This window comes from Fukomys damarensis, unplaced genomic scaffold, assembly GCF_012274545.1.
Source record: "Fukomys damarensis isolate Sample0158 unplaced genomic scaffold, DMR_v1.0_HiC HiC_scaffold_28, whole genome shotgun sequence".
Taxonomy (NCBI): Eukaryota; Metazoa; Chordata; class Mammalia; order Rodentia; family Bathyergidae; genus Fukomys; species Fukomys damarensis.
This window is the reverse complement of record NW_022900940.1, coordinates 165,474-177,058: the sequence shown is the minus strand read 5'-3', so window position 1 is coordinate 177,058 and position 11,585 is coordinate 165,474. Positions and strand designations below refer to the sequence as shown.

The 11,585-nt window shown below is 48.0% G+C and overlaps 1 protein-coding gene across 2 annotated transcripts in view; it reads left to right on the top strand.

Annotated features, from left to right (window-relative positions):
- The first annotated feature begins 775 nt into the window (after positions 1 to 775).
- The window catches only part of Chst13 (carbohydrate sulfotransferase 13), an 18,955-nt gene continuing 8,145 nt past the window's right edge, over positions 776 to 11,585 (top strand). The window contains exons 1-2 of one of the 2 annotated variants that reach the window (XR_777104.2): positions 884 to 957; positions 8,400 to 8,489. Coding sequence is in view for 1 of the 2 variants with exons in the window: in XM_010608073.2 (XP_010606375.1) it covers positions 858 to 957 (100 nt within the window). In the remaining variant the exon portion in view is untranslated. Of the gene's footprint in view, positions 958 to 8,399; positions 8,490 to 11,585 lie in introns of both variants that reach the window. The other variant, XM_010608073.2, reaches the window with a different exon arrangement.

Genomic DNA, 11,585 nt, shown 5'->3' with positions numbered 1-11,585 from the left:
GTCGGGGAGTGGTCTTCTCACCCCACAGGACTAGCTGGGTGCGTTTATCCTTTGGGTTTTTATGTTTTCCTTGTTGGGGATGGGATGCACGGCTTCACACAAGTTCAGCAAGTCTCTATCACTCCAGCCCTTCCTTTATCTCTCAAAGGCTGGACTTCATTATCAGGATACTGCCCTCTGCCACCCCAAGAGACCTCAGTAAGTTCTCGTGCTCACCTGATGGCCTGAACAGTTTTGGGTGACAGGGAGACAAGGCTTAGACCCCACCTTTCCTTCCAGACAGTGGCAGGACCTGCATGAGCAGGATTCTGGCGGGACCGTAGGGCCTATAGGCTAAGTTACCGGCGGCTCTAGGGGAAGGAAGGGACATTTTGGTGTCGGACACCAGGGGTGGGGATGCTGGAGGAGTCAAGGATAGGGAGACTGCTCCCTTGGGCTCCTGGTAAACAGGACTTCTCTTCGGGTAGAGGATGGCACCCAGGACAAACTCTACAGGGCAGAGCCTCACCAGAGGTCGAGACTCCCTCCCCAGTGTCCGCCCTACGCTGGGGTCTGTGGTTCCATTTTATCAAGTAGTGGTGGGAGCCCCCCGTGGGAGCCAAGTGAGTGCTCAGCCAGCACCCATCTCACCTTCTCTGGCGGCCCACAGTCATGGGGACCCTGGCTGGGGTCGGGCCGCCGCAGCCTACACAGCCCTCTCTCACCAGCGATGTAGCCTTGGTAAGCGCCGCCGGGGGCGGATCCGGCCGAGCTGGGAACAGCCGGCCCAGGGCGGGTCTTAGGGCTCTGAATCACTATCCTCTGCCCAACGCGGAGGGCTACATTCCTGCCTAGAAAGAGGCATCTGGAAGCACGAAATGGGGAGGCATTGCTGCAGTCGGCGGCGCAGGCTTGTGGCCGCGTGTCTAGGCGCAGCGTTCCTGCTCCTGTGCGCCGCGTCCCGCGCTCTCCGCCCGGGTGAGTGCCCGCCCGTCTCTCTGCCCCGACCACCTGCAGTCTGACCTCCGGAGGGTCTTGGAGGACACCTGCCATCTCCTCTTTGGTTGGGGAGCAGGAATGGGAGGACAGGGGCTGGTGGGGCCCAGAAAATCTGTGGACACGCTCCCCATCTCAGCAAGAATCTTGCGACCCCTCAGAGATTGACCTGCCCTGGGAGAGGTGACCATTCTGACCCCGCCACCTGTGCGCGGAGACGCAGGCCATTTATGGGCAGTGGAGGGCATTTGACTTTGCACTGTACTCTCAGCCCTGGGAAGCCCCTCCACGTAAGCCACGTGAGCAACACAGGCGCCTTGAGAGGGGCAGCGTGATGTGCTCCCGTTACCCATCTGTGCCACCTTCTGCGCCCTGGAGCGCTCTACTCCACCCTGGGAAGGCTGTGCTGAGCCCATTCAAAGCCTGATGGGGGAAACTGAGGCTGCCAGCCATGACTTTGTGGGGGTGAGTGACTACTCCAACAAAGCCTGTGCCCAATCTCACGAGGAGTCTGCTTGGGTCATCTCAAACCCTCTTATCAACCCATTTCTGAAGGAGGAAACTGATGCCAGAGAGGTCAAGGGACTAGTGTGGATGGCTAAGTTCCAGCTCCATATGCCTGGAGCTGGGGTGTCAGGGAGCACCTTAAACTGGGTGGCTGTATTTGTGTGTGTGTGTGTGTGTGTGTGTGTGTGTGTGTGTGTGTGTGTGTGTGTGTGTGTGTGTGTGTGTCTGCTCACTCCCCCACCTCTAGCATGAGCTCTATGAAAATCTGGGATCTCCCAGATGGTGCCATACTCAAGCATCTGCAAAAACGGTGGAATAGTGAGGCCCAGGAAGCTGTTTTCAGGGTGCTACCTGTAGAGGGATCCAGCTGGGTCCAGGCACTTGGCAAACCTTACCTACTGTGACCTCCCTTCCCATCTCATGCCCTCAGCGGTCCCATCTATAAAATGAGTTCTAAATCCTTCCTTATAGGGTATCCGGGAAAGAAACCTTAAATATGGTAACAGGCATGGAGAAGGTACTTAGTCCCAAGCCTCTAATTGTATTGGCTGCCATCCTTTGGAACTAAACTAAGCTCCCCCCAACTCAGGGTGAGGGCTGTCCTCTCTCCTCCTCAACCTTCCCTGACTGCCACTAGGGTGGAGGCTAGAGTTTGGTCAGGGGTGGGGTGTGCAGAGCTTGGGGAAGTCTCCTCAGTGTTCATAAGAACATGGCTCATTCCAACTGCTATACCCACGCATGGATGACCATGGCCCTGCTATACCCACACACGGATGCCTCCTCAAGCCTGTGGAAAGAAGGTGCAGTCTTTCCAGCTTTTGTCCCCAGGGCCCTGTCTGTGATCTGTTTGTTAGTGTGCAGGTGCTTATCATATCTTAGCAGAACAGAGTATCCCCTGGAGCAGTATGGCTGTGATCCAGTGTCTGTGGCTGTCAAAGTCTCTGTCCACCCAGTCATTCAGTTGACAGATGTTTACCTAGTCCTAGAACATGGCAGGGTACAAGTGGTTCTAGCTTCTCAGGGCTCCGCCCCTATTTGGTGTGACAGAGGACACTCAAATATCTGGATCCTGGGGAACTGTCTGCAGAGGGGTATGCATCTTTAAGTGACACTCTGTGCATTGTCATTGTGTCTCCACATCTCCATGAGACATCTTTCTCCTGACACCTTCTTTGCCCAGGTTTAAGAGATGTAGTCAAGGCACTGGTTACCCAGGTCCTGTACCTTTGGATCTCCCTCCTCTCCTGCAAAACCCAGAAAATGGTCCTGTGTAAGGAAGGGAGAGCAGGTGTTATGAAGGTGACTGATATTCTTCCTTCTTATTCTTTGCCCAGGTTGTACCTGCCTACCCTGCCTCAGCTGTCCTGTTGCATGTCTACTCTTGGCCATGACCTTCCCACTCAGCAGGCTGGTCTTACTCTGTCTGGCCTGGGAGGTCCCTGCTGACCCCTTCTTCCATTCCACCTGGATTGAGACAGCACTTTTCCCAGAATCTCTCTTTCTATTAGATTCTCTTAGATCCACAACCTGTTTCCAGGCTTTCAAACTTGGCAGGCAACCTGGGCAAGCAGGAGTTAATCCAACTGACTCATCCAACCACCCCTCTGGCTCTGCTCCCTCTCAAATCCTGAGCTGAAGCTCTTAACCTCAGAGGCCTGCACTGGGTGGCTCACTGGGAGGGGAGATGGCTTCAGGGAAAGGCCTATCCTACTGCAGGACAACCCGCTGCCCATGGCCTCAATGGGGCTTGGTGTCCCTGTAGCCATGTCCCATTAGGAGGGTCTGATAGGGTGTGGTCTGTAGCCAGTTGAGGGCCAGAGTCCTCTTGGGTACAAGGGCTCCATGGCCCAGAAACAATTTCAACATTTTTTTTTTTCTGGTACTGGGAGATCAAACTCAGGACCTTGCACTTTCCAAGCAGGTGCGATGCCACTGACTTACATCCCGGACAGCTTGGGCTCAATTTCTACCTCTTATCCTAGGCAGGTGGCCTGTCCCTGTCCTTTTCTTCTTCAAAGAGGGAGATGTCACTCTCTGTTGGTCAAGAGAGCACTGACGGACTGCCAGTTCAGGCCTGGGCTCCTGCTGCCCCAGGGATCCCAGAGACCTTTTAGTTCTGGGGAGCCCAGGGACTGGGGAGAAAAGGTGAACTGCCTAACACCCTGCTGTCCTCACATTCTCACCACTGGGCCTCCTGTGGCAGCTCCAGTGTCATTCCCAGGGTCTTATCCTTTCCTTTTGCTGCTTTGGTTTTCCCGCCCTGACATCATGGTGACTGTGCTTCCCGTGGCTGGGTCTACCACTGACCACAAATGTGCTCTGTGCCGTCTGGGGCCAAGTGTCTCTCTAAGCCAGTGATGGCAAAACTTTTAGAGCTTTCAATGGTAACAAACAGCCCAGTGTGGCATGTGTACCATAGGTTTGCCATAGGCACTGGGAAATGGTGAGGAACAAAATTCAACAAATATCCCTATCCTCACAGAGCTTATGTTTTTAATATTACAACTGCAAATCTCCACTCTGTATCCTTTATCCCCAAGACACACCCACCAAGACCTGTGGTGGTGACACATTAAAACCCTCCCTGACTAAATCCACCGTGCTGGATCCCACCCTGCCTGTCCTGCCCTTCTCTCCTTTCCCAACCTCCAGAATGTCACAAGTGTTCCTCTCAGAACCAGGGTGGGCCTCAGGTGACTTCCAGATGGCCCTAAAGTTGAGCTCAGAGGAGGGACGACGTGGAAGGGTGTGGGGCAGAGGGAGAAATGGCCTGTCCCCATCAGAGGCCCCCAACTGCCTCCTTCAGAGGCTGCTGCCCTCTCCTTTCAGGCCTTGTCCCTTTTCTGAGAGCCCAGCGCTTCCTGTCCAGGAGTAACTTGGGTTAACACATTTTTCCTGGAGAGAGTGAGAGGAGGGATCCAGGAGACTTTAGGCAGGTTTTCTTCTGGAGGGCAGTCAGGTGGGTTGGCAAAAAGAGGGGGAGCAGCTGCCAAATCCACAGCGGCCCACCCTACTGCTGGAGTGTCAGAGGCCCCTTCAGAGAGCGCTCTGAGTAAAGGCCTGCTGGCAGGATGGGTGGCTCAAAAGAGTAAGAATAGGAAATCCCATTTTGCGAAAAGCCAGGCGTGGTGGCACATACCTATAATCCCAGCACTTGGGAGGCTGGGGCAGGAGGATCTCTATGAGTTTGAGACCAGCCTGGGCTGAACATTGAGTTCCAGGGCAGTCTGAACTAGATAGTGAGACCCGGTCTCAACCCCCCACCCCCAAAAAAATCAAAACAAAACAACAACAAAAGACCCCAAATAAACATAAAAAACAAAACAAAACAAAATAAAGAAATCCCATTCTGCAGAGGAGATAACTAAGATCAAGGAAAAGGAAGACTTACTCAGGACAGGAAGTTTTGGGGCTAGAAATTAAATCATAAACTAAGTCTGAAGTGATTAGCTTTTCAACTTTGTAGAGCAAGGCCATTGGGTTGAGCAATGAGGAAAGGAAATTGCAGGTAGAAGGAAGAGCATAGACAAAAGCATGGAGAAGTAAAATGGCTGTGGGTAAAACTCAGGATCCCTTGAATGATGTGGTGGGAGCCGATAAGGTACTGTAAGTTGATGAGACCCTGGCGATGGCAGTGGAGCTGCCACAGGGGCCCCGTGAATGGGTGTGAATGCCAAGCTGGGAGTTGGGGTGCTCTCCCTATGGCCATGAGGGACTCTCCGTCTTTCAATAAAGTCAGTAACACTGGCTGAGGTGTAGAGGTTATAGGAAGATGAAATAGTCTCCTCCCTTACAGAACTCACCCTCCGGAGTTGTCAGCCCGCATATATATCAGATGATTTTTAACACTGATGAGTGCCATGAATAAAAGGAGAGCAGTCACAGTAAGGTACTGCTGTGGAGTGCTGTTTTAAACTTGTTGGAGGGGCCTTCTTTGCAATATTTGAGTTGATGTCTGATCAGCATCTGAGAAGCATCTACCCATGTCAAAATTCCTCGAAAAGCATCCCAGGCAGAGGTAACCATCAGTGCAAAGGCCCTGAGGCAAGAGGGAAGGCTTGTGGCTATAGCTGAGTGACCTTGTGAAGAGTGAACTTGTGTTGGAGGGTCCCTGGGAAGGAATCTTCTGTGAGCCAAGCCAGTGGGAAGCCGTGTAGGTTTTGAGATCATTAAGTGGGCTAAGTGGAAGCAGGAGACTGGTGAGGAGGTTTCAGTGGCTGTTCTGGTACAGCTGAATGTAGCCCTGGCCTGGGCTAGCTGTGATGTGGCGAAAGTAGGGCTGCTGACAGTTCTAGAGGAAGAGCAGACTGGGTGATAGCTGACAACGATATGTTCAGATCAGGGTTCTCTCCAGATGGTCTGTGGGAAACAATGACCCCGGCTCGGGCTGGCAGCCAGCTCACTCCTGATAGCCCCTTGGGGGAAGGGGTGGGACAGTATAGACCCTGGTGGCTGCTAGCCAGGCTGCCCATGGGGTCAGCACTGTTTAGGGCCAGCTGTACCTGCTCCTCTGGCCTTACAACACTGACCAGCTAGAACTTATTAACCAGAAACCCTGTGTCGTAATCTCTGCACACAGACCCGGGGAGTCTCCAAATAGTATCTTCCCCCAAATTGACATGTGCCCTTACCCCTACTCCCTTCTTTGTCAGGGAGTAGGCAGGGGTCAGAGATGATTATCTTGTTTCTCTCAGGCTTATCTGTGTGGCATTTTACTTGCTATCTTATTTGGCAAAGGAGGCCTCAGCATGTAATGTTTGCAGGTTTCTGTCTGTGTCCCGCCATGGTCCGTGTGACCTTGAGATGCTTGCTGTCCCTCCCCAAGCTGGCATGTGCTAATCAGTCAGTGCAGCAGAGACCACCAGTCCATGAGCACCATGAGGATAGATAGGGCCATGTGCAGAGTGAGTTGGTCCCCAAGAGGTAGAATGGCAGACACTGGGGCCTGTCACTTGGGATTAAATCTTACCTGGGCACAGCAAATAACCTGAGGCCAGGGCCAAATTTCTTTGCTTCCTGACCCTCAGTTTCCTCCGCTGAAAAATGGGGCCAACAATAGTTTCCATTTGATAGGAGGAAGCCTTTCCATGTACACCAAGTGCTGAGCACAGTGCAGAGATTGCCCAGCCCAGAATTCTGAGGATCTAGGAAAAGCCTGACTCCTTCTGCTGTCTGCTGTGTTCACCCAGAAGATTTTTTTCCCACCTCCACTGGCACCACAAAGCCTGGATCTGGGTGCCATGGGTGCTGGATGGTCCACACACTGGGACACTGGGCTGGGACCGCTCTGCTTTACTTTAATGGCTTATCCCCCACTGTTTCTTGCCTCTTCAAAACCAACTGGACTTCTCTGGGCTTTTTCAGAAGTGCCACTGTTGCAACATTCTGTCCCTCCCTGATTCTTTATGTGTTTCTCTTCTCCTAGCCAAGGTCCCTGTTCTGAGTGGCTGTCTGCCTGTCTGCCTTGGCACCTCCGTCTCTCACATCATTCTCTCTCTCTCCTCTCTTTCCCAGCTTCCTAACCTCTCATTAGCTGTGTTTACTTTTTCAAAGCAGAAACCCTTTGTGGTTTCCCTGTGGCTGCTCTTGGTGGCTGAAGTTATAGCTCCAGCCCAGGCCCCTCCCAGACTACAAAGACAAGGGCTTGCCGTCTCTCTCCTTGGCCTGCTTATCTGTGCCACCATGGCTTTGGCAGGGGGCCTGGGACCTGCAGCCCAGCAGAGGAGCTGGGAGACACAAGCCAGGTAGGGATGGGGTACTGTGAATGATGTTAGCAGGAGTCCTAGTGTAGCTGTATATACCCTCAAGGCACCTTTATTCTGACCTTCACATGCGCACCCATGCCCTCCGTGGACTAGCCTGTACATCCTGAAAGGCCCAGGGCCCCTATGGTCTGTGTTCTGGGCTGGGGTGGAGCTGGGTAAGGCAGCCCACCCCTGTAATCACTGGCCACAGTTATTCTGGGCCTCTCTCTGGTGCCTGCTCCATCTCACCCTCCACCCACTAGCTGCTGGTATGGTATCCACTTTGCTGCAGACTGCGGTCTGGCCAGAAAATGAGAGGCCTTGGGCAAGAAGTGGTATTTTTGGAAAGTTAAGAGTCTCTGAGCCCTGGGGCCCTGGAGTAGTCAGGCTGTTTGTTGGTCACTGTGGGATGCTTCTCTCGACCCTTGATCACAGAGCTGGGCTGGTAGACACCAGCAGTAGCTCAGTCCCTAGCCACAGCCCTGAGGAGACCCCTTTACTGGTGACCTCCAACTACAGGAACAGTGCTCATCTGCAAAATGGCAATAAAGACCTATCTTCTTTCAAGGTGGTGAGAGATGTTGCCCCAGTATGAAGACATACTAGCTCAGCTTGTGAGGACTGCTGCTATACTTAGGCCTGTGGCAGTGGCCAGATGGACTGGTCCCAAGCCCAAGGCTTCCCTCTACTTTGAGGGACCAGCCAGCATTTTTGCCCTCTCCTGTCAGTTCATTTTTTTTATAATGGTGGTATTCCTGGGAACATATACCCGTGAGAAGGGCAGCTTTGTGTCTAACAGAAATCACTGGGTCTGAGTCTGGAGGCAGAAGTTCAAGTGGACCATTGGTGACCTCCAAGATATATCCAGGCCCTGAGCTTTCCAGGGCCTCAGCTGCCTCCAAATGCCCTCGTCACAGGTGAGTCAGGGCCTTTATCCAGGGACACATGATGGAGTCTGGGGTACAGAAGGACCCTGAAATATGCAGAGGCCCCTGCAAGTGGGCTTCAGACATGCCCAGCAGGGTTCTGGAGGCCAGAGCAAGCTTTGGCATTCATTCTTTCTGCCCATCTCTACATTGGGCATGTACTCTGCCAGGCACTGCATCGGTGCCATGGTTCTCAAAGAGCACTACATCGCCCATCACTGTTGAACCTTCTCATGCCCCACTCCAGACCTGCTGGACCAGAAACTTGGCATGGAGACTGGCAAACTGTTTCAGACTAAAATTCGAGAACCACTGATCTAGGCCACTTTTCCAGAAGGTCAGTATAACACATTTTCTACTTTTATCTATACCAAAAACTGGTCTTAAGGAATTCTTGAACATTTTCAATGAGCAGCATTTTCTCTTCATTTTGTTGAAGATCAAGGGCCAGAAAAATATTCATTCTCCTTTTCTCTCTGTATATTCTTTTCTGTCTATGTATATGTATATTGGGCTGGGGATTTAGCTCAGTGGTTCTGCCATCTGCCTCGAAAGTGCAAGGACCAAAGTTCGAGCCCTGGTACCAAAAAAAAAAAAAAGAAGGAAGACTATATATATATATGTACATGGATTATTGAGCATCTACTTATGCATATTCAATACTTATGGATCAAGAATAGATTAAGATAGCCACTAAATGTATTTGTTTATTTATTTTATTTATTTTGGTACCGGGGATCTAACTCAGGTCCTTGTGCTTGCAAGGTAGGTGGCAGAACCACTGAGTTAAATCCCCGGCTCTGTATTTAAATTTATAAATTAAATTGTTATCAAATAGTCCTGCATATATTTTCATGATTAATATTTTTATTGAGACAGTTCTCATTCCATAAATTCACTTTTTAAAGTGTGTAACTCACTGGGTTTTTAAAAGCATATTCAGAATTTGTGCAACTGCATAATTCTAGAACATTAGCCACTGGCAGTGACACCTCATCAGCCCCCACTGCTTATCACTTCCCCACCAGTCTCTGGTAACCACGGATCTTACTGTCTTTTTGGATTTGCCTAATCGGGACATTTTCTATAAATGGATCATAATAGCTTGCCTTTTGTGTTTTGCTCCTTTCACTTAGCATAATGTTTTCAAGGTTCATCCACAGTAGAGTATGAATCGGTACTCCATTCATTTTTATAACCAAATACAGTCCACTTATGGATATTTCACACTTTCTTTTTGGTGGCATTGGGGATTTAACTCAAGACATGGTCTACCACTGAACTATACCCCCAGGCCATCACATTTCTATTATCTATTTATTGATGGATTTTGGTTGTTTCAATTTTTTTTTTACTATTATGAATAACCCTGACAGGAACATTTTTGTATAAGTTTTTGTGTGAACGAGTTTTCAATTCTCCAACATATATAATTTAAGAGATTGCTGGATCATACAATAATTCTGTGCTTTATTTGCAAAGGAATTACCACAATTTTCTATGATGACTATTTCACATTCCTACCAGGGATGAATGAATGAGGTCTCATTTCTTTACATCTTTGTTGCTGTTATTATTTTTTATTATACCCGTCCTTGTTGATTTTTATTTCCCACATGGCTAGTGATACTGAATATTGTTTCATGTGCTTATTGGGCATTTGTGTATGTTTGGGGAAATGTCTATTCAGATTCTTTGCCCATTTTAAAACTTGGATTGTGTTTTTATTATTTAGCTGTAACAGTTCTGTTTGTATTCTGGTTTATCAAAGACTTGATTTGCCAATATTTTCAAAGATGGGGATCTCTGGGTTGTTTTTTTTTACCTTCTTGATGGAGTCCTTTGAAGCATAAACATTTTCAATGTTGTAGTTCAATTTATCTCTTTTTATTTTTCTGTTTATGCTTTTGACGTCTAAGAAATTATTACTTAATCAAAGGTAATGGAGATTTGTGTCTTGTTTAAATTTTTAAAATACTCTGCAGTTTTTGATGTAGGGTCTTGCTGTAGTTCAGGCTGGCCTTGAATTAACGAGGTAGCCCAGGTTTGCCTCAAAGTCACAGTGATCCTCCAGCTTCAGCCTCCTGAGTGCTGGGATTATGGGCATGCACCACCATACCTGGCTTATGTCTGTGTTTTCATGTAAGAATTTCACAATTGTAACTCTTACTTTTAGGTCTATGATCCATTTTGAGTTAGTTTTTTATATATAGTGTAAGGTAGGGATCAAACTTCATTCTTTTGCATGCAGATATCCAGTAAAAACTGTTCTCCCCACTGAACAGTTGTAGCATTAAAATTGGTCATAAATGTAATGGCATGAGGACTCTCAGTTCTGTTCCATTAACCTATATCACAATTATCCATTGACCATATAATCTTGACTGTTGTAGATGTATAGTAAGTTTTAAAATCAGGAAGTATGAATCTTCTAACTGTTCTTTTTCAAGATTGTTTTGGACATTCTGAATTCCTTCAAATTTCTCATGAATTTAAGAACTGGGAATTTCTGTGCTAGAGATGTAGCTCAGTGGTACAACACTTGCCTATAGTGTATATGAGACCCTTGGTTTCATCCCCAGCACCAGAGGAAGAAAAAAAGGCAATTTCTGCCTGAAAGAGCAGCAAGAGTTTTTTTGCTACAGAAGGGTGGCACATGAAGTCTTACTGCGTTGCTCATGCTGGCCTCACGTGCTTGGTTCAAGTGATCCTCCTGTCTCAGCTTTCCAAGCTGCAGAGATTTCAGGCTTGTGCTACCACTCCCCACTCTAGCTGAGATTTTTTTTCTTGGTACCAGGGATCAAACTCAGGACCTTGTACTTGCGAGGCAGGTGGCAGATCTAGCTGAGATTTTGATAGGGATTGCACTGAATCTATAGATCACTCTGATGAGTACCTGCCATCTTAACAACATGAAGTCTTCCAATCCATGAACACAAAATGTCTTTTAATTAATGTAGGTCTTTAAATTATTTCATTACAGTTTTCTATACATATATTTAATACATGTTATTAATTTATCCCTTATATTTTATAATTATTTTCTTAATTTCACTTTTTATGATTGCTAGTAATACACATACAATTGACTTTTATATAATAATCTTGTATTTTTAAACTTGATGAACTCACTTATTAACTTTAATGTTTATAGATTCCTTAGGGTTTTTCATATATATAGGATCATGTCACCTACGAGTTGACAGCTTTACTTTTTTCTAACTTAGGTGTCATATATTTCTTTTTCCTCCCTATTACCCTGGGTAGACTCTCAAGTTGAATGATGAATGAAAGTGGCAAAGGCAGGCATCCTTGCCCAGTTTCTGATCTTAGGAACAAATTATTAAGTCTTCTGCCATTAAATATAATAATAGCTTTGGGGTTTTTTTTTTTTTGGTTTTTATTTATTTGTTTGTTTATTTATTTATTTATT